The sequence below is a fragment of the Protopterus annectens genome, chromosome 3.part1, assembly GCF_019279795.1.
Source record: "Protopterus annectens isolate FY-2018-M chromosome 3.part1, PAN1.0, whole genome shotgun sequence".
NCBI lineage: Eukaryota > Metazoa > Chordata > Ceratodontiformes > Protopteridae > Protopterus > Protopterus annectens.
The window spans coordinates 1,845,350,615-1,845,374,767 of NC_056732.1; the positions used below are offsets into that span (position 1 = coordinate 1,845,350,615).

The 24,153-nt window shown below is 38.4% G+C and overlaps 1 protein-coding gene across 1 annotated transcript in view; it reads left to right on the forward strand.

Moving 5' to 3' along the window:
* LOC122798751 (zinc finger protein OZF-like) overlaps window positions 1-24,153 on the forward strand; it is a 281,851-nt gene that overhangs the window by 22,731 nt on the left and 234,967 nt on the right. Inside the window, exon 2 of the mRNA XM_044067853.1 lies at window positions 11,901-12,027. Within this exon, the coding sequence (XP_043923788.1) occupies window positions 11,901-12,027 (127 nt within the window). The remainder of the gene's footprint in view (window positions 1-11,900; window positions 12,028-24,153) is intronic.

Sequence of the window (24,153 nt, forward strand, 5' to 3'; positions counted from 1 at the left end):
GGGGTGTGGATAAGTTGATCCAGAGCATTGGAATTTATGAATTCCAGAAAGCGTTGAGTGAAGGAGTTGGTACATGAGTAGTTTTCCCAGTTAATGGTGGGGTAGTTGAAATCGCCCATTATTAGGGTGCTTGGTTGAACCCTAATATTTTCCAGTATGTCAAGAAAAGAGGAGTGGGAATCCTGGGGCATGGTGGGGGATCTGTAGCAAGCTACAGTTTAGATTGCAGTTTTGCCCAGAGTTAGTTGCACTTGGATAACCTTGGATGCATTATGCTGCGCAGCTAGCCTGGAGGTGTGGCTATCCTTAATGAATATGGACACACCTCCGTCTTTGGTGTTCTGGTCCAGGTTAGATGGCCGAAAAGTGTGGTATGAGTTATAGCCTGGTAATGCAGGGGTGCTCTCTAGAGCCTTGAACCAGGTCTCAGTCCCTGCACAGATATCGATGTTCTCCATTTTAAGGAGTGCCTTGAGTGAGTGAGTGCATTTTGAGATTTAGACTTCTAGCATTGAGTAGCATTACCCTCATTTTTTGCTTAACTGTTCCTTTTATAGTGGTGAATTTGTCATTTGAACCTTGCCTAAAAAAGGCACTATAGGAGCAGCAAGAACCATAGCCAGTATCCGTAATCCCTGGGGTGACAGGTGCAGGTCATATTTGGCAAAGCATTGTGGTCTGTCGACCATGTCATCCCAGGCAGACAGATACTGGATCCCCTTAGAATGACACCAGAAGCTTACCCAATTGTTGAAGTAAATCATTTTGTCCTTGTACTGCGGTATCATTCTGGGTGATGGCAGGATGCTACTCAGGGCTTGGGTCATACCTGCCTGGGCTACAAGATCAGAGAGTTCTTCCATGTCTCTTTTCATGTAGTTCAGGGAGGTACATCTGAGGTCATTTACACCAACATGGACAATGACAGAGTCATATTTGTACTTGTTGTGGAGTGACCTGAGTGCATGGGTTATGTGGCGGATCCTGGCACTCGACAGGCAGCTGACAGTAACCTTCTCCTTGTTTAGCTTGGTGAGTGGGACATCAGTGTGCCTGACTATAGAGTCACCTATGACTAGTGCGTTGGGTACGTTGGTTTGCCTTATGAGCTGTGGTTTATTGGCACACTGAGTCTGTGGGCTATGTGTCATTTGGGTTGTGTTGGGGGTGGAGGTTGCTTGTGTTTCTGCTTTGGAGGTCTCTGTTGCTTGAGCAGATTATTATTGAGAGCCTCTGCAAATGTTTTTGTGTTTCTATGTATGGATTTTGGTGGTGTAGGTTTAGTGGGACTATGTTTATTGTTTCCATTGTCAACCTGTACACAACAAGCATTCACCTCAGTGTAACCAGTGTGACCAGAAATGTAATTATCAACACCTATATCAATGCTAGCTTTAGATTGTGGCTTCTTAACTGCATAATATGTAAAACATGTAATATTATTGAATATATATATATATATATATATATATATATATATATATATATATTTATACACACACACACACACACACACACACACACACACGATCATGACTGCAATCTAATAATAATTACTGTATTTTCATCATGTATGTTACTAGTGTATTTAAAACAGGAAATGAAAATAGATAAATAGTAATATTAAGAAAAAACTTTTACCTTGCAAGTAGCAATTATGATGTATCCTATATTGAATATTTATCAAATGATAGCAAAATAGAGAAAACAAAGATAGTATTGTAATGTGTAGCATTACTTCTTTTTCATTTTTTAGAGTTTTTATCTTTAGTTGTCCAATTATTTTTAGATGCATGTCTTTTTAAACTGGTGCTTGCCCATTCCATGTCTTCAATTTTATCAACTATTTTATTTTTCTTGTGTATTCCATGGCTTCTTCTAAGGTGTTGAAGATTTTCTGACCATCTGGAAGAGAGATCCGTAGTTTTGCCGGAAAAACAAGTTGAGCTTTTATGTCCATTTTTCTTAAGCTTTTGATTAATGGTACAGCTTCTTTTCTCCTGGTCATAACTAGTGATGTGTAGTCTATCAAATCTGGTGACATTATCTTTTAGTTTAATTGGTGTATTATCCCAGGCTGATTTCAGTATTAAATATTTGTCCTGATTAGACAGAAACCTCACAATAATGGATCCTAGGCACAAGAGGGTTCTTCTTTAAAGAGGATGTTAAAAGGGACCTGTGAGCTCTCCTGATGCCAAATGAAAGAGCTGCTAGTAAATTGAGTGCTTTAGGCAGCCAATTATTTAAGAAATGTATCAAATTGTCCCCTTCTTTCTGTGGGATTCCATAAATTCTGATGTGGTTTCTACGAGATCTACTTTCTAAATCTTTTATTTTTCTAGTAACAAAGTGTTTTGTTTTAGTAGAAATTCTGTGTGACTTTTAGTTTCTGTCAGACTTCCATCTATGTCTGTCACTGCATCTTCAATTGAAGAAATGTAAGTAGCTTGCTGCTTTAGCACTTCATTTAAAAAGCCCATTTGCTTTTTACAATCCTCTCTTATATAATCCATTTTTGTTTCCAGTTTGTCCAGTTTAATAGAAAGTTCTTGGTTACTTCCTATTTTTGACTGAAGTTACTTTTTATAGACCTTTCTTGTGAGTTCCCTTTAGAGTGACTCATGATAGATGAACAGTCAAAAAGTACACTAACATGGAAAATTAAAATGCTATTTCCAAAATCAAATTTCCCCCAGAAAAATAGTAGTAGTAGTTTAAAAAAATATTTCTATTAAAAAATAATATTCTGTTAAGTTAAGATAATAACATCCTGTCAGAGAAAAATAATACGAAGTAGAGCAAAATATTTGAGCTGTTAGATAGCCACCATCTTGGCCACACCCCAGTGTATTTAAATGTTCTTGAAAGTAACCCTTTTTACTGTAGGACTGATTTGTTTGACCTAACTCTTTAAGCAAATGATAACTGTTGTTAAATCAAACACTGCTTTATACAGCAGTTAGTCTAATAAGGTATTGGGGTCATACCCTTCTCTCTGTCTGTAGAGTGTAACAAATTCACGTAACATTTTAGTGTGTTTGCAGTGCTGACACAATGTGAACCCCTTCACCTTACATTACAGACTTCTCTTCCACTTTAGAACTCCAACATTTAGGCAATCTCTCTGCCTCATCTCAGGTCAGCCTTAATTCTTTATTTGGAACTCTCCTTCTTATCCTTTCCTGACCTAGATGATGGGAAATCAACTTCTTTAAGGAGTAGCCATCCTAATATAGCTCCAGAGGCAGCTGTTACTTTTTAATTGCTATGGAAATGGTTTACTGCCTGTTCTACACTACCTTCCTACCTGATATTCTCTGACACACACTCCTCAACAGTCAGTAGTGCATTTCCCTGGCTCCATCATTATGCACTAATATATATATATATATATATATCATCACTTGCTTCGTGTTTTACTTGTTTGGTTGTTTTCCACATTTTCTGATGGTGTTTTCCATTTTTTTTTCCTGTTAAAGTTTTATAGAGGTTAAATACAGTGTTCTTTGAATGCAGGTCATTGTTATTGATGGATAAAAATGGTTGATAGTGGGATTTTTTTTCAAAACAATTTTTATTAATTTTAATTGTAACATAATACAATCACTTAAAATCATGAGAGATAAAAAAAAGTGACTCTAACATTTTAACATATGTATGTCGCACATGTGTGTGTATACATACATATATATATATATATATATATATATATATACATACAGAAATTGACGAATTTATAAAAACTGAAGTATATACAAAGACATCCAGTGAAAACATTACAGATAAACTATAATTTTCTGTTTATATCATACATCACAGATAAGAAAGGAATGAATAAAATGCACTTAATATAAAAGTTAATACTTTTTCAACAAGTTTTGCAAACTGACCCACAAATGATGATCATATGTTTTCCAAGTTGTTCTAGAAATTATGGTTTTTATTTGTAAATTACATACATCATTTAATAGATTTTTGAACTCGGAAAATGTAGGAGGAGATCCAGGTATCCAATTCTTTGTTCTGGATTTCTTGGCCACCAGTAGTATTGCCCAAAGTAAGGAGTACTTTATTTTTCTATCACATAGTGGAACAGGTGTATTAAATATAACCAAGGATTTGCTTAAAATAAAGTTGTCAGTGAAAAGTGCCTGTAGTAAATCATTACCCCAAAAGATGTTTAAAGTTGGACAATCGTAAAACATATGAGCCCAATTTGTCTATATTTGATTTACATTTATTACATATATTTTGTTAATTTTGTCCATTAATTGAGGAGTGTAAAATGACGTTCATGAATCTCCATGTATATAGTTTCCATCTCAAAGAAAAAGTTGTTTTTTCCTGCTGATTTTAATATATTTGCCTTGTCTTGATCAGCTGGAGAATTATTATTAATTAAACTATAATAGTTCCAGTAATTTTGTGGGCAACTAAATGTTTCTTCTCTTAAGATTCTATAAATGAAAGAAAGTTTGCCTGAGTAAGTATGATTGTGTAATAAGGTTGATTGAAGAAATTGTAATTAAATCCTAGGATCATGTTTGATGAATTAAGATATCATTTGTAGTGTATTATCTAGAGATAATATGAGTGTTTGAATATCTAGCCACATGGATTTGTCCATTTGATATTCCTGTATTATGTGATCAACAGATTTAGCCTTATGTTCAGAAGTCAATTGGAACCAGAACTTGAGCTCATTATGTTTAAAAATGGAGATTTTGTTTGAATCTGATGTTAAAAGAATTTCTTGTGTGAATGCTATGGGGAATAATAAAAAAAACATTCTTTATATTTAGGATGTTTATATATAAAATTTCTAAAGTTAATTATGATATAATGAATGTAACTAGCAATATGACTAGGAGTTATATAAGTGGCAAAATAATCTTTTAAAATCCATAGTGTAGAATTGCTTATTATTTCTAACTTGTCAGTTGAGGGCCTCGTTATTAACTGCATAGCTGATAATTCCCAAAGTAACTTCCATTTGGCTGAATATGTAGTGTCTAAAAGTTGTGTAATTGTTCTGATTATGGAGGAAATCGAGTAAAGATGTAAATCTGGAAATGCTACCCCGCCATTATTCCAGCTATTAAGATGTTGATTACATGCTATTCTTGTTTTTTTTTTTTGCGACCAGAACAATTTTTGTAATAAAGTATTTAACTTATTAATAAACTTCTTTGAAGGAAGAAGAAGAAGAAGAAAAATGTTTGGTAGAGTTATCATTTTTATAAGGGTTAATCTTTCCTATGTGGGGAACAATATCATATTCCATTTAGAAAGTAAATATTGGATATTTTCAAAACACTTTAGTTTAGTTGTACTATTGATTTAACACCTTTAGCAATAATAATTCCAAAATATGTAATTTGGTCTATATTTCAAGTTTGTTGAACATAATAATTAGATTTGTTGCTTCTTCTTGAGTATATGGGTAGAATTTTAGTTTTAGTATCATTGAAAGATAACCCTGAAATCTTTTGAAAAGTTTTGATTGAATCAAATAAGGATAATATAGAAGAGTTATTTCCTTTCCTGGTGATAAGTACGTCATCAGCAAATAATTGGATTGTAGCTGTTATATCTTTATCTACTTCCAAACCTTCTATATTGCTGTTATTTCGTATATTATTTTCCCATGGTTCCATTATCAGCGTGAACAATAATGGGGAAAGGGGACAACCTTGTTTGGTACCTTTTATGACAGGAATTTTATTGGAGATGTATGACCCGATTTAATATAAGTAAAAGTTTCTTCATATAAATGTTTTAAGAGATTAATAAAGTTGTATGAGAAGTTTAAACACTCCAAAAGTGTGAACAAGTAATCCCAATTAATTGAATCAAAAGCTACATTTATGTCAAGACTAATTAATGCCAAGTTCTTTTTTTTCTTTGAGAAAAATCAATAATGACTAGTGTTTGCTTTATATTATCAAAGGTGCTTCTATTGGTCACAAAGCCTGTTTGATCATAATCTATTAATTGAGGTAGAAACGTCTTTAGTCTTTCAGTGAATATATTCATAAACATCTTATAATTGACACTTAATAAGGATATGGGTCTGTATGAGGAACAATTTTTAGGGTTTTTGTTAGATTTTAGAATGGGTGATTTGAAGGTATATTTCCATGAAGGAGGTAGTATGGTATCATTTGGGCTGCATTATATACATTATGTAAAAGGGAGATAGCTATTTTGGGCATAATCTTATAAATTTCAGAAAATATGCCATCATTTCCTGGTGCTTTGTTAGGTTTAAGCTTATTAATTTGATTTTGTACCTCTGTTAAAGTGATTTGTTTATCGATAAAGTTTATTTGTTGTTAATTTAGTTTATTATATAAGTTTTTATTAATAAAATCCTTTATTTTATCCTTTGATTCTATTTGTTGTATGTTTTGATTTCATGAAAATGAATTCTAAATTCTTCTATTATATCTTGTATACTGTGTGCTTCATTTTTCTTCCTTTTAGAGTATATATATTTAATGTAATTATGTTTGTTTAGTCTTTTGGTTTTGTTTTTAAGGTTGGTTAAGTGTTTAGAATTTAAAGAGTATGCAAGACATTTATATTTTTCGAGAGTGATCATTGTTTTATGATGAACAATAGTCCTATATTCTTCATTTAGTTTATTTATCTCATCTCTTATATTTTTGGAAGTAAGATAATCTTTATTGTTGAGATGCAGTATATCTAGTTTATCCTGTATTGTTCTGATATCTTTTTCCCAAACTTTCTTTTTATTGTAATACCATTTATTAATTTGCCCATATAAATAAGCTTTAAGGGCATCCCAGACATATATGCCATGTGTATTGGAAGTTGAATTTACAGTTATAAAGTTTAATATTTCTTCTTTTAGGAATGATTGGAATTCTTTGAGTTTTTAAGGTATGCTGGAGTTCTTTTTATTTGAACATTGGGAATATTGTTACTATTCAGCTCAAATGTAATAAAGTTATGATCTGAAATTGGGCTGGATATAGTTTTACTATTAGCTAGATCATTTATTATCTGTGTAGAGAATAGTACTCTATCTATTTTGGAGAACGTTTTGTGTCTGTTAGAATAAAATGTATATTGTAATGAGTTATGTTCTACAAAGTCATGAATGTCTTTAAGTAGGTATGTGTCCATGAATTTTGTTAACTGCTTAGCTTGTGGTGTAATTTTTCTTTTCCCTAGTGTAGTTGTATCTTTTAGATCTAAAATACAATTAAAATCACCTGCCATTATAAGGTTTCCTTCGGAACGGGATATTATTTTGTTTAAAAGTTGTCTGACAGTATTGGTACCAATACCTGGGAACCAATAATTGTTTATTAGAGTATATAATTTTTGTTTATTTCAATTATGGCCAAACATAACAGTCCTCTGTTGTCTTGATATGTTTTAATTATTTTAGGTATAGGGGAAGATTTATTCCATAGGATGGCCACACCTCTTTTCTTTTTTATATGTTCTGAACTTAATATTATCTTTCATTAAGTGGGTTTCTTGTAAAAAGATTATGTTTGGTTTGTGTAATGCTAGGTATTTGAACATACTACTTCTTTTTATAGGGGTTATTCAAACCATTTATGTTAATTGATAAGCCTCTTAACGTAGTCATATTATATAATGTGTATAGGGTTGATTAGTAGCATATCAGTATCATGTATTTAGTTAGTGGATCTCACTTCGAAAAACATTTGTTTAACCTGTGAATAATAAACCTTAAATCATTGTGAGAAGTATGTATTTCATAGACTTTATATCTAAGATTTCTCTGCATATAAGGTACACAGGATGTCAAAAAGAACTTTTTGTAAAGATGGTAACATGTTTCATATTACAAAAAACACAATACAGCTCCCTGCCTGGAGTTATAAACTCCTCATTTCAATGACATCAGCCACTGAGAACAAATCCTTAAGCAGTAGCAGCCTCCACTAATAGTATATACTATGTAAATAAAATGTGAAGTAGAGCTAGAAAGTATTAGCAATTAGACATATAAGGTTTTATTTTGAGTATCTCATCAAGTACGAAAAGATAGCTAAGAAGAAAAAACATACTATATATATATAGATTGTATATGTCCAAGGATAGAATAAACTAATAGAACTACCTTAATTAACTTGTAACATTTAAAGTATTAAATAAGACTGAGTAAATTGATCTATAACCTTATATCTAGTGTTAAATAGTAGCTATTATTTATCTATATAACAATTTATATTAGTTGTTGAACATCAGGTAAGATTATGTATGACCGAGATGATATTATCACAACAACTGTGATGTTCATATAAATAATGCAATCAACCTTAGTGTATTCATATATTATAATACAATCCTTCCCTTAGAAGTACAAGTGTAGATGTGGGCAAATAACAAAAAAAATAAATAAATAATAAGGTATAATAGGTACTGATCTGAAGGAGATTGGAGACTGTAAAGTGGTGGCAGGGGAAGGTGTAGTTAGGCAGCATAGGATGGTGGTTTGTAGGATGACATTGGTGATCAAGAAGAGGAGGATGAGTGTGAGGGCAGCACCAAGGATCAAATGGTAGAAATTGAAAAATGGTAATTGTGAGGTGATGTTCAGGGAAGAGTTAAGACAGGCACTGGGTGGCAGTGAAGAGTTACCAAATAGCTGGGTAACTACAGCAGAGCTAGTAAGAGAGATGGCTATAAAGGTGCTTGGTGTGACATCTGGAAAGAGGAAGGAGGACAAGGAGACCTGGTGGTGGAATGAAGAAGTACAGGAGAGTATACAGAGAAAGAGGTTGGCGAAGAAGAAGTGGGATTGTCAGAGAGATGAAGAAAATAGACAAGAGTATAAGGAGATGAGGTGCATGGCAAAGAGAGAGGTGGCGAAGGCTAAGGATAAGGCATATGATGAGTTGTATAAAAGGTTGGACACTAAGGAGGGAGAAAAGGATGCATACCGATTGGCTAGACAGAGGGACAGAGCTAGTAAAGATGTGTAGCAGGTAAGGGTGATAAAGGATAATGAGGGAAAAGTACACACAAGCGAGGAGAGTGTGTTGAGCAGATGGAAAGAGTACTTTAGGGGCTGATGAATGAAGAGAATGAGAGGGAGAGAAGGTTGGATGATGTGCGGATAGTGAATTATGAAGTGCAGTGGATTAGCCAGGAGGAAGTAAGGATAGCTATGAAGAGGGTGAAGAATGGAAAGGCTGTTGGTCCAGATGACATACCTGTGGAAGCATGGAGGTGTTTAGGTGAAATGGCATTGGAGTTTTTAACTAGATTGTTTAATGAAATCTTGGAAAGTGAGAGGATGCCTGAGGAATGGAGAAAAAGTGTTTTGGTACCGATTTTTAAGAATAAGGGTGATGTCCAGAGCTGTAGTAACTACAGATGGATTAAATTGATCAGTCACAGCATGAAGTTATGGGAAAGAGTAGTGGAAGCTAGGTTAAGAAGGGAGGTGATGATTAGTGATCAGCAGTATGGTTTCATGCCAGGAAAGAGCACTACATATGCAATGTTTGCTTTGAAAGTGTTGATGGAGAAGTACAGAAAATGTCAGAAGGAGTTGCATTGTGTCTTTGTGGATTTAGAGAAAGCATATGACAGGGTGCCTAGAGAGGAGTTGTGGTATTGTATGAGGAAGTCGGGAGTGTCAGAGAAGTATGTAAGAGTGGTGCAGGATATGTAAGAGGGTAGTGTGACAGCGGTGAGGTCTGTGGTGGGAGTGACGGATGCGTTTAAGGTGGAGGTGGGATTACATCAAGGTTCAGCTCTGAGCCCTTTCTTATTTGTAATGGTGATGGACAGGTTGACAGACGAGATCAGACAGAAGTCCCCTTGGACTATGATGTTTGCAGATGACATTGTGATCTGTAGTGAGAGTAGAGAACAGGTGGAGGAGACCCTGGAGAGGTGAAGATATGCTCTAGAGAGAAGAGGAATGAAGGTCAGCAGGACTAAGACAGAATATATGTGTGTGAATGAGAGGGAGGATAGAGGAATGGTGAGGATGCAGGGAGTAGAGGTGGCGAAGGTGGATGAGTTTAAGTACATGGGATCAACAGTTCAGAGTAATGGTGAGTGTGAAAGACAGGTGAAGAAGAGAGTACAGGCAGGATGGAGTGGGTGGAGAAGAGTGTCAGGAGTGATTTGTGACAGACTAGTACCAGTAAGAGTGAAAGGGAAGGTCTACAAGAGGGTAGTGAGACCAGCTATGTTATATGGGTTGGAGACGGTGGTATTGACAAAAAGGCAGGAGTCGGAGCTTGACATGTCAGAGTTGAAGATGTTAAGATTTGCACTGGGTGTGATGAGGATGGACAGGATTAGAAATAAGTATATTAGAGGGTCAGCCCAGGTTGGAAGGTTTGGAGACAAAGCCAGAGAGGCAAGATTAAGTTGGTTTGGACATGTGCTGAGGAGGGATGCAGAGTATATTGGGAAAAAGATGCTAAGGATGAAGCTGCCAGATAACAGGAAAAGAGGAAGGTCTAAGATAAGGTTTATGGATGTGGTGAGAGAGGACATGCAGGTGGTTGGTGTGACAGAGCAAGATGCAGAGGACAGGAAGAAATGGAAACAGTTGATCTGCTGTGGTGACCCCTGATGGGAGCAGCCAAAAGAAGAAGAAGAGGGTACTGATAAATGAGTGTAATTATAAAAATTCAATTGATAACCATCTTATGCAAGAAATTATTTGCCAGATGAAATATCACTGAGAGTTAACCATGATTCTAGATTAAAAAAAATGTAAGATGTTATTGAAACCAATTGATATTAACTCTATGTTCACATTTCACTATCCACTTATGAATAAGCTTGCTGATGAGTTAATGTTAAGCCCTTACAACACAAGAGAACAGTATTATTATTGCATTTTAACTCAAGAAAATACAGTAACTGTACTATATTAGGAGATATTATTCTTACAATATTAATCTATAGATCAAGAGTGTAAAAACAGGTATTCAAGGCTGCTATTTAACAAATCAGCAGATGTCTAGTATGATTAATCTCACTACAAGATGTATTAAATGCATAACTTAAAACAGACATAGATTAAATTATACCAGAAAGACCTGAAATAACAAGGTAACATAAATAATCTATGTAAAGTTACATTACTGTGAGTGTTGTTAGTGAATATAGAAGTACTTACAGTTATGTCTTCACCTTATTTATTTTATTTTTTTCTCCTTATTCTTCTCTTTTTCCCTACAAGCTTTCTTGCCTCAGGACATCACAATTTATGTGTTCCATAATGTGGTATTCAATAAACTGTCATGTAGCCTCCAAACCAAGTAAAAATTAAAACATATTGAGTATAGCATTAATTTAAGCTATTAAAGTTACTTCTCAGCAATTTTCAAGCTCAGTACTTCCTGGAGATGCATGTCTCTTAGTGCTGACATCATCAGTAGGTGTCGTGTTGCCGAAAATACGAATCAAAGAAGATAGTGGGATTTTGAAGGCTGTGAGGAAGATAGCATCTTAAATGTGTAGTCTATATAGCCTGTACTAATTGCCTGTTATGCAGTAGAACAGAATTGATGCATGAGTAAGTAACAGTTTCATTGGTCACTGTTCTTCATCTATTTTATAAATGCACATTTGTTCTAGAAATTTTAGCACATCTTGTATTGATTTTTGTACTTGCATAAAAATTATTATACTGGGAGTGAATGAGAATATCTGTTCATTCTTATTGCAAACCCACTCCTGAATTTTAGTTTTCACAAAACCATCACTGAATAGCAAGAAAGGAAAATTAATTTTAGCAAATTGGCAACCAGGGCACCTTAATCAGTTTTGACACAGTTGTTAAAATACTTGATGAAACAAAGTAACTTCATCAGCTGATACAGTGAACTGCAGAACAAATGCATTATGTGTGTTTTCAGGTGCCAGAAAGTTTTGAAGATGTTGCTGTTGAATTTTCAAGGGAGGAATGGGTGTTGCTGAGTGAAGAGGAGAAAGAACTACACTGGGAAGTGATGGTGCAAAACTTCAATCATATGATAGATGTTGGTAAGGAAATCTCAGAGTCGTATCCTTATCTGTACAGATTCAGATATTATTCATATGTCTCTGTAGTGCAGCATTCAGATGTTGTTCGTATTTCTTTGCGGTATAGTATTAAGTCAGAAATACTGAATAAAACATGAGCGCATTACAATATATTGATAAACTGATATACTTTCCAAAGGATTCATTTAGTAACCTGATAATGCAGTGAACCATTTTTCAACCTTACACAGCCCTTTCTTGATGAGGTACACATACATATAAGAGTGGTGGTATCATGCATGTTGAAAGCATAAAATCAGTACAAGGATTTGGTGAGATGTTGGTTTGGTTCTGCGCATTAAAATTTTGGTGTGCTTCTTAAATCTTATCAGTTTTTTTCATACTGTTATATCTTTTGTTATTTTCATAGGATCATAGGAAGTTACTAGGCTATTGGCCCTGAGGCCCTCATAAGCCTAGCCAAGAATTTAGCCCATGTTTACACAAGTCAGCATCTGATGCCCCTGTCCAGCAGGGACACAGGTGGAATCCCAGGGGTGTGTTTTCTGTTCCCTCTCCAGATATCCAGGTTGCGCTTAAAAATAGTTACTGAGGTACTCTGCTTGATGTGGAATGGGAGTCTATTCCACAGAAGTGGGAGTCTTCTGGACACAGATCTGTCCCAACAAGTCCTATTGATGTCAGAGACCAGGCTGAGGTCACACATGCAGGTTACTCGAGTGGAGCTTGACTTGTGGATATGCAGCAGTCCATCAAGCTGGGGTCTGAGATTGCTTTGTATGCCAGACAGAGGTCACCTCTGAGGAGTCTTTAGGAGACTGAGTGGAGGGAGAGGGCCTTTAGCTTTTCTGTGTAGGGTAGAGGTTCGAGACACTGGATTCTCCTGGTGAGGAATCTCTGTGGTCTCTCCAGCTTTTCAATGTACTTTGTGAGGTACATGCTGAAAGGAGCATTGTACTCAATAATGGGTATTTTAAGGGAAGAATACAAGGATCTTATGACCACCTTGTCCCTGGGTGAGATACCCTTACTAATGAGGGGTGGGGGGCATGTAGGAAGCTTTCCATACAATGGAGGCATTATAGTAGTCAAAAGTCAATTTGCTATCAACCTGGGTGTCCAAGTCCCTCATGACTGATTGTATACTTAGAATGTTGTTATTAATGTGATAATTTGTGGGGACGTCACTCTCCCAAAAGGGGATGATAATGCATTTTTGGCATTCAGTTTGAGACCATGTTTCTGGCAATCATTTGTTTGGGTGAGACCCTCTTGGAGGATGTCCACATTACTAGGGGAATTGATGACAGCACCCAGCTTGCAGTCATCTTCAAACTTTGTTAGCCATAGCCCACTGGTTTTGGCTTACACCTCAGAAAAGTATATCCCAAATGACAAAGGCCCCAAAACTGATCTCTGGAGTATACCGCTCATTACTGGTCAACTGCTTGAGGTGACTTCCCCTATTTTAACTCGGTAGGCTCTATCAGTGAGCCAGTTTGCTACCCTTCTGGTAAAATATGGACTGATGCCTAGTTGAAAGAGTTTATCTGTTATATCCGATCAGGGAATAGTAACAAAGGCTTTGGCCACATCAAGGTAGACGGTGTGCACCGTCTTCCCCTCGTCCATGGCTTTGGTGACTGACTTAAAGAAGTTGACCAAATTTAACAGGCATGACCGTCCCGTGATGAAACCAAAATATGTGGGATTGAGAGTTTGTAGTTTGCCAATGTCCTTGTTAATGAAGTTTATGATAATGTGCTCCATGGCTGCCTTGCAGATCAGGCTAGTTAGGCTGATGGGTCTATAACTTCCTGGATTGAGGGAAGCTCCACCTTTGTGCAAAGGGATGAAGTGACTGTCCTCCACTCATCTGGGATGAAGCTGGTACTCAGGCTTTGGTTGAATAGGGTGCCTAATGGTGTTGCAAGTTCCTGCATGAATTCATATAGGATGTGCCTGGGATGTTATCAGGTCCATGGAGGCTGTATTTTTTGCCTTTGAGAGGGCAGTGATGACTTGCTCCCTAGAGATAAGGGGAGGGGGGCAGGTGCTGGGGATCTCCTGATTTACTGATGGGGGATCTATTCATAATTGATTAGAATTCCATTGCTGGAAATTACAGATGGTAACCAAATATTAATTTTGATTGTAGTACAAAGCAGATGTCACACACTGTAAGTAACACAGTACTCATTAACAATATTCATTACTTAAACCTTATTGCTGTAATGCTTTAATATGACTCCCACATTGTCTAGGCACCCTATATCATTGATACCATGTTTTCTGTATTTTTAAATTAAAAAGAATATTATATTTTTTAATAAATAAATACTCCAACTCAGAATTTATTTAGGTTACAATGTTTTGCTAATACAATTAATGTTCTAGAGAAATGATTAACAATAACTAATAATAATAAGTGAAGTATAGACTGCATGTAGCCAGTTATTAACTTACAGTTATTTTATCTATCTGTGCTGTAATGTAATTCATGTAAGCTTTAAATATACTACTGACTAAGCTACAGGGAATTGCATGTCATGTGGTACAGTCCTTCATTTTTTTTCTAGAAGGCAGTCAGATTAAATACCTCACGGAGTTTTAAATTCAGTGAAAGTACTTGTATTGCTAGTGTATCATAATAAACATCTGCATGTTATTGGCTTTTATTCCTGTACTAGGTAGCTGCATTACTTTTCCAATACTGACACTGTTTTGCAGCATGACCGGTACTACACTCCTGGGTGTGCCATCCTTTGAATGACAAGTTAAACCAGGGGTTTATCTACCTGAGTTGGTGGTAGCATGACCAGATGTAAAAGATCCCACAGTACTTATAGGTTCATAGGTTCATAGGTTCATACTAGGCTATCTGCCCAAGGGCATTTATAAGCCTAGCCCATAGTTATTTGGCTTTCGCCACCCCTTTAGTTTGAATAAAACTATGCCTATTATTTTGCTGTGCCTCTGTCAAGCAGTGACACTGAAGTAATCCCTGGGGTATATCTGATCCCCATCCATTGGTCAAGATTCCTCTTGAACAAGGCCAGCAGTGCTCTGCCTCACATATACCGGGATTTTGTTCCACAGCATAGGGAGTCTCTGGGTGATGAATCTGTCCCTCCAGCATGTTCTATTAATAACCGTGTCAAGGTTTAAGTCTCCGCCTTGTGGTTCTGAGGGATCTAGATTTTTGAGGTGAAGCATATTCATCAAATCAGGGTTTGACATGGCCTTATATGTCAGGCACAGGTCACCTCTGAGCAAGCGGTATGAGACTGAATAGAGCTGGAGTTCTTTCAGTCGGGCAGCATAAGACATATTTTTGAGACCCTTTATCCTTTTGGTGAGGAACTTTTGGGGCCTTTCCAGCTGCTGCAGGTGTCTGGTCAGATACATTCCGAATGGGGCATTGTACTCAATCATAGGTCTAATGAGTGATGAGTACAGGGGGGCGATGACCTCCCTTGATCTAGATGTGAATCCCTTCATGATCAGGTGGGCAATGTAGAAGGTTTTCCTAACTACTTTAGCAACATGAGTGTCAAACGAAAGGAGAAGGACAAGTTCACCAGTGACCTGGCCAAAATCCCCCTAGTCAGTATGAACTACCATGTCAGGTCTCCCTAGAAAAGAGTCCATTGACCTAGTGGGACTAACCCAGCCAACAAAATGTAAATAAATATATATGCTGTCATAACTGGAGAAATGTATTTGCAGTTAAGCATTTGTGGTTGGAGGTTTAATGCACAGTTAAGATAATCTTGTAATTTATCAGAAAACTGTTAGTTTGGAAACATAAATTTGATTTATTCCTTATGGTGAACTAAATAGTAGAGAAGTCTGAAAATATGTAGTGTGCCACATTTCTGAATTTTACAGCAGAAGAAGCCTTGAAGGTATTCATCTATTAATTTTAATGAAGAAGAGGAAAAATAGCAACAATTACAGAAAACTTTTGGACTTCTTGAAAAACTCAAAGTAATTTGTCATTTATTCTTTACAAGGGAACAAGGTGCTCTCTATGGAGATGGTTAGTATATGTGGTTTTGTGTTCCAGGTAGTTATCCTTGTTAGTGCTGGCTGTGTCTTTGGCTATTTCTTGTCGGCAATTATTTTGTAGGTGGGTGTAGAATTCACTGGGAAGTACATTTTAAGAAGTTGCATCGTTGTTTTATTTCCCCAGCACTTAGTGCTGACCTATAGCAACTGCTACCCTGATTGTATTGAAATCTATAACTTAATCCTCTCCAGTATGTCCTTTAATTAACTAGCTGTATCAGTTATTGCACTACTGATGGTTGCATGATGGCAAGAAAGAACAGTTTTAGTTATATACTTTTGATAAATAATAAATACCAAGGTAACATAGCCCAATTTATTCACTAATAAAACACAGAAGCATAGAAATCTTATTTATTAAACCAAAAACACAACTGTATGGAAAATCAAACTTCTCATTTACATAAAAGTTAAGTGCTTTCATCTCCATGTGACAGAAGCCAGCGAAATGGTGATTATTGTGGTTATTGTTGCAAAACAAGATATGATTTGCATTTGTACTTATTTCACAAGGTCTGAGTACAATTGTTAAAAAGAGAACATTATTTACATGATCTCAACAGTGCCACATGCCTAGTATTTTTTAGGACTAGGTGTAAACCAAGGTTTCTGTCAAAGCTAATTCAAAAAAGGTCTTCAACTTCTGTACAGATGTTCATCGTGCATACAGCTGCAGTCATAACAGATGGGTTATCCTGCAGTCAGGCGGGTCCTCAGTCGGCCGAATTCCAAAGTCTAGGTCCGGCGTCGGTTGTTGTCGCTTCCTCCCTGACGTCAGTGCAGCAGGGGTATAAAAGAGGCAGCCAATGCCATTTTCTTCAGTCTTTCTTGCCGCGCAGTGCCCAAAGCAGAAGCAGTTCGCAAGTGCCGGTCGGCCAGCTCCTGAGATTTACGAAAGTATTTCAGCCGAAGTCTTCTTGAAGCTAAGTACCCCATTGGGGAAACTTTTCTTGCCTCAGACCGATGTCAGACAAAGTTAATAATTGCATTTCATGTGGGAAGCAAATACCGCATAAGGATTTCCACTCTTACTGTATACCTTGCTTAGGCCCAGACCACGACATCTCAGCCTGCCGTTTTTGTGCTAGATTCAACAAACGCACTATTAAGCATCGGGCGGAGTTCGCCCTTCACTTTTTTGGCAAACAATTTAATTATATTATGTCGTCGGATACTACAACTCCAGTTTTGAGCAAAAAACGCAAAGATAAGGACCAACATTCGAGGTCCGCACCACCTACTGATACCACGCTAAGGCCGACTACCGGTTCTCTGGTACTCAGCGAGGTGCCTACGCAGCCCCTGAGTACCGATGACAATGCATTACCAGTGTCTTCAGTACCCGAGGTCGCAGGCTCCTCAGCCCCCATTCCTACTACAGATACCGACGCCACTCCTGGCGGGGAAACTCAGAATTTAGACAGGCCTGCCATTTCTCAAGGGGTCTTCAGGCCTTCCTCCTTCTCTATTAAAGCCTTCACTAAATCTAAAACAGCCATGAAAACCAAACAACAGGTTCCTCAGACAGCCTCTCAAGGCACCATGCCTAAAAAACAGATGCTTAAAATGGCTGAGGATTTGATTACTCTTAATAGGGGTTCTCAACCCCCTCTGACAAAAGGCCCAGATTAGAGGAAGACTACCCTTCCTCAGATCAAGCTTCTATTACCTCAGAACTATCTGAGGACCAGGATTGTGCCTATTCTCCATTCGAAGACTCTGATGTAGAGGAGTCTATTCCCTCTGTCTCCCCCCCTGAGGACTTCTCTTTTGGGGAAACCCTGCATACATTGAGGGAACACTTTCACTGGGAAGGCCAAGATTACTCTGATTCCAAGAAAAGGCTCAGGGAATTTCTTCTGCTCCCCCAGCATAGTCCCCTGGCTATCCCTCCTGTTTTAGATGTATTGGATGATGTGTACACAGAAGCCAGCCTTAATCCTGATTCTTTGCCTCCAGCTCCTGTTAAACCAGACAGGTATTACCGGGTTCCTGATTCTCACCAGTTCCTATATAAAAGCCATACTGCTGACCCAGAAACTATTTCACAGGGTCCCAAGGGAATTAAGGCCTCTACTGCAAAAAACCCATTACCTTCAGAGAGAGATTCCAGAGCTTTAGAAAGGTGGGGGAAAAAGGTGTACACCTCGGCCACTTTAACCATGAGGGCATTAAACTGTCAGTTCCATATGTTAAAGTATCAACAGTTTTTGATAGCTCAGCTGAAAAGCAAGATGACACAACCAGAACAACCAGATTTAAAAGAGTTGCAGGATTTGTTGCATGGTGCAGAGCAAGTGGGTAAACATACCTTGCAGTGTGGTTTTGATGCTTTAGAGGCCTCATGTAGAGCTGCTGTTACGGGGTCTGGTATACGTAGGCATGCTTGGCTCAAAGAGCAAACCTTACCAGATCATGTCAAAGCTAAATTATTAGATGCACCTCTTCAAAAATTTGTATTGTTTGGTGTTAAAGCAGAGGAGGTGCTAAAGAAACTGGAGGAAAAAGCAAAATCAATGCAAACAGTGAAAGATTTCCTGCAGGTACAGCCTCCACGTTTCAGCAGAAACTGGCCTTCAAAAAATTGGTCCTTTCCAGCCACGGACAGACCTCAAAGGGGAAGATAGAGCATACAAGGGGTAGAGGGCAACCTCAAGGATCTTTCAGAGCCAGACAGTGGCAAGCACCAACCCCAAGAGGTGGAGAAGATAGATCACAGTCTTTTAGAAAACAGACACAATGACTTCCCCCTACACCTGCCAAGCAAAGCTTTAATGGCAGCACCTTTGGGAGGAAAACTGACATTATTCTCAAATAATTGGCATATTGTTACAAAAGACAAATGGATTCTGGACATTATAGACAGAGGCTACAGGTTCCACTTTCACACCCTTCCAAAAATGAGAGACATGCCAAACCTACCACAAAATCAAAGGGCAGAGGCACAAAAACAAATTTCAGCTCTCATGGACATGAAAGCAATTCAAGAGGTACCTGCAAAAGAACAAGGTCAAGGGTTTTATTCCAGACTATTCCTGGTACCAAGGAAAGACAAAGATTGGAGACCTATCTTAGACCTATCTATCCTAAACACATATCTACAGGTGCCAAAATTCAAGATGCTCACATTACAGCAGCTTCTTCCCATGCTGGGCAAGGAGTCTTGGCTGGTAACATTGGACATCAAGGAGGCATACCTGCATGTCCCTATCAGACAAGATTGCAGAAGATACCTCAGATTTCTTGCAGGTTCAACCCATTACCAATTCTCTGCATTGCCCTTTGGCTTATCTACTGCACCCAGAGTGTTTACGAAATGCCTGGCATCAGTAATCGCCTTCTGCAGACTACAAGGGATACAAATCTACCCATATCTGGATGACTGCCTGATCCAAGCGCACAGCAAGGACATACTACTGCAGCACCTGGCGTTTGTAATAAAACTGTTGAACTTCCTGGGATACACAGTCAACAAAAAGAAATCAAAACTAATTCCCTCTCAACAAATAATTTTCCTGGGTGCCAGCTTGGATACAACCACCCAGATGGCTTACCTCATGCCAGACAAGCAAGGACAACTGTCTCAGTACTTCAGAAAAATGGCAACTTACACCAGGCTAACTGCAAGGAAAGTCCTGCAGGCTCTGGGATTCATAGCATCTTACATCCTACTAATCCCATGCGCAAAGCTGCATATGAGGAAACTTCAATGGTACCTAAAAAACTTATGGTCTCAACACAGCCACAGCTTGGAAGCAATTATACCACTCATTCCATGCCTTCAAAAGGAATTTATGTGGTGGGCTCAAGCTTGCCAAAGAAACACAGGTCTTCCTTTCTGTGTACCTCAAGCAACTAAAATCATCACAACAGATGCCTCAGACTATGCCTGGGGAGCACACATGACAGATCAGTGCATTCAGGGAAAATTGACCCGAAAAGAGAAGCACCTTCACATCAACCAAAAGGAAATGCTAGCCGTGCAAAAGGCTATTATCACCTTCAAAGACCTACTGCATCCAGGCCAGCTATTGATAAGGACAGACAACACCACAGTGATGTGGTACATAAACAAACAGGGGGGAACTCATTCATACCCCTGTGCAGGCAAGCCATGACCCTATGGAACACAGCACTGGAATTGCAAATTCAACTACAGGCACAATTCCTGCCAGGGAAGGAAAACACACTGGCAGACAACCTAAGCAGAAATATGACAGATCCACACGAATGGAAGTTGCATCCTCAAGTTTTCACAAAGATAACTCAGGCATGGGGTCAGCCAGACATAGATCTCTTTGCTACCCACAGAAATTGCCAGTTGAAAAAATTTTGTTCAAGGACCTATCATCCACAGGCCTGGAAAGTGGACTCACTTTCCTTCAATTGGGCAACATTGACAGTCTATACCTTCCCGCCTCTTCCTCTGCTGCCCAAAGTTCTTTTAAAAGCCAGAGCAGAGAGGCTGAAAATGATTCTCATTGCTCCAGACTGGCCAAGACAACACTGGTATCCGCTCCTGAAGAGCCTGACACATTCCCCACCATGGATCCTACCTCTAGTCCCTCTTCTGTTGTCCCAGCACAACTACAAAACCCTTCACAGCCATCTCAAAACTCTAAATCTAGCTGCATGGAGAATTCCTTGATTTCCCAACAGTTTCTCCTCTCCAAGGAGGTGCAGGATGTCATCTTGGAGGCCAGAAGACCTTCTACTAGAAAGGCCTACTCCGCCAAATGGAAACAATTTTGTGCCTGGAATCAAAAGAAGGGACAGAATCCTTGGGTAATAAATATACCTCAAATTTTACAGTACCTAGCTGAGATGTTAAACAATGGACTTTCCTTCTCCTCCATCAAGATCCACACTTCAGCCATTTCTGCACAATACAACACAGATCCTCCTTTATTCTCCCATCCTCTCTTAAGGCAGTTCCTCAGAGGGGCAAAGAATATAAAACCCCCAAGGAAACTACCAGTCCCTGCTTGGGACCTCAACTTCGTATTGGAAAAGCTGACCCTTCCTCCCTTTGAGCCAGCTTCTTCATCAGAGTTACAGTACTTGTCATGGAAAACAGCCTTTCTTCTGGCTATCACCTCAGCTCGCAGGGTTTTGGAGCTACAGGCCCTCATGGCTGTGCAACCATTCATCATTTGCCATCAGGACAGAGTTTCCTTACGAACCAACCCTACCTTTATGCCAAATGTAGTATCCAGCGTAGATTTGAATCTGACTATCCACTTACCTACCTTTTATCCTAATCCACAAAACAAAGGGAAAAGACTACTACATTCCTTGGACATTCACAGACAACTTCGGTATTATTTGGGCAGGACAAAGCCATTCAGGAAATCTGAGCAACTCTTTGTGTCTATGCTGCAGGTGCTCAAGGAAAGGCTGTTTCCAAACAGACAATTTCAAAATGGATACCCCACTGCATACGCTTTTGTTACTCATTTCATGGAAAAACTGTGCCTGCATGCATCAGATCCCACTCCACCAGAGCCACAGCTACCTTTGCAGCCTTCCTCAGGGGGGTCCCTACCAAGGATATTTTGGAAGCAGCCACCTGGAGTTCAGTGCACACTTTCTCCAAGCACTATCACCTCCCACTATACTCTAAATCTAGAGCGGGCTTTGCCACAGCAGTCCTGCAGGGCATCCTAGCCCCTCCTAGTTCCACTTAGTGCCTACCACCCTTACTTAGCTTTGGGATTCTACCCATCTGTTATGACTGCAGCTGTATGCACGATGAACATAGTACAGTTTTGTACCTACCATAAATGTAGATGTTCGAGTGCTCATACAGCTGCAGTCAAGGTTTCCCACCCTCCAACCCCTCTTAGGACAGGCCTTATGACAAACCCTTTTCATATAACCTTTTGGGGTATTCTTTTATGGTGTATTTGCTTGCAACTACTGTTTTTGATTTATCAACATTGCACTTTTGCATAACATTATGTTTGCCTTCCTCCTGGGGGCACCTGACTTCTGGGGCAAGAAAAACTGAAGAAAATGGCGTCGGCTGCCTCTTTTATACCCCTGTCGCACTGACGTCAGGGAAGAAGCAACGACAACCGACGCCGGACCTAGACTTTGGAATTCGGCCGACCGAGGACCCACCTGACGGCAGGATAACCCATCTGTTATGACTGCAGCTGTATGAGCACTCGAATATCTACATTTATGGTAGGTACAAAACTGTACTTTCATTCTCCATTAGGAAAATGATGATTTCTTCTATATGTCTTTGATATTTCATCAGTATGAAAAGCATAGCAAACAGTTGTACAGGTAACTGAAGTCCTAAAAGGTACTGTAACCACAGCTGATGATCCGTAAATGTGTAGAACGGTATAAAAAAGAGCATAGCAAGAAATGCATAAAGTGGCTAAATAAAATATGACACCATAATTTCAAGTTAAATATTAGAAAATCTAAAATAAGTGTGGTAAGCTTGAAATATATGGGTCATATTCTGACGTAAAATGGTCTGAAGACTGATACTGTACAAATAGAAAATCCAGAAGACAAGCAGGAATTACACAGATTTCTGTAAAATCTGCAATTCAACAGAGGCCAGAAGAAAACTTGCTAAGAACATATCCATCCCTAGGCATGAATATGCCCTTATGATTACCATCCTACGATCTACCTACAAAACAACTGGAATTCAAATATCAGTAAACATCATATACAGATAACTGCAGTTAGAAACATCATAATCAGATTCATTAACCTCTCACCACAGTTAGAGAGAGTATCGCTGTCTTACTTAAAAATGGTAACTGGCTACCTGTCACACCAATATCTACTTTTCTTGTATCCTTCCTTACTCTTAAAATCATAAATTATATCATATGCCTATCATTAAAAAGCAAACTCTGAATTGTATCTTCCCCAGACTGTCTCAGAAATCACAATAGTGGCACCCTAACATTAACTTGTCTACCATTCAGACAATTCACCTGAGGAGAGTTTCAGTCCAGAGTACCAGCTAACTGGTATCTTCCCCAACATAAATCAGGTAGATTACAGATTACAAGTAGTTTCAGAATAAACTAACAGAATGCCTAAAAAGCACATGCAAATGTTCATGCTAATTAGGCAAGGACAAATCCCCTCTACCACCTTACTACATGTGATTTCACAAGCAAAAATGTCATTTGTCCCATCTGATATGTAACGCCTAAGGATTTCCCTCCTTTTGAGGAGGTTGTAAATAGTCTACAGTGTCATACTCACTTGGGGGGGGCTGGGAAAAGGTTGGGAGGGAAAAAAAACCCTCAGTACTACAGTTCTGCTGCCTATACAGAACTGTTCACAGAAACCCTGTACAAGCATGTTAATAGCTAATAGTTAATAGAGGCAGCTGTACCCAGCTGTACCCACTAGGAAGAATTACAGAACTGACTCAAAAAACAAGCTACCCAGGCTGAATCACAAAATCAATTGGCTGTATAACAGGAGGAGGAAAATCATGGCAAAAATTAGGAGGTGCAGCACCCAGCAGAATAAAAGCACTCTCATCAAACTAAGCAAACAATCCAGAGGACAAATAAAGTCAACCAAAGCCACATTTGAGGTATGTTTGGCCTCCCAGGCCAAAGATAACCACAAAGCATTCTTTAGCTATGTCTACAACCTCAAAGGCAATACACAATTGTGTGCAGAGCTCATTGTAATTGGAGCCACCTATATTGAGCCAAGAGATATAGCAAACCTCCTGACTGATAAAGTTAGCTGTAACTTTACCTCTCTCTCCCCCTCAACCTTCCCTCAGGAAATATCATCAAATGTAACTCCCCCTACTATCACTAAGGAACAGGTCCTTAATCCTCTCTCTAAGACCAAGGACACTGCATCAATGGGCCCAGACAATATCCCAGGATGCCTTCTAAATAGCATGAAACATGACCTATCAGGACCTCTGGAATTACTATTTAACTGTAACCTCTGAACAAGCTTTGTGCCTTATGAATGGAGAAAGGCAACAATCCTCTCTCTGCACAAAGATGTGCCATCTACAGACCCTGGAAACTACAAACCCATAAG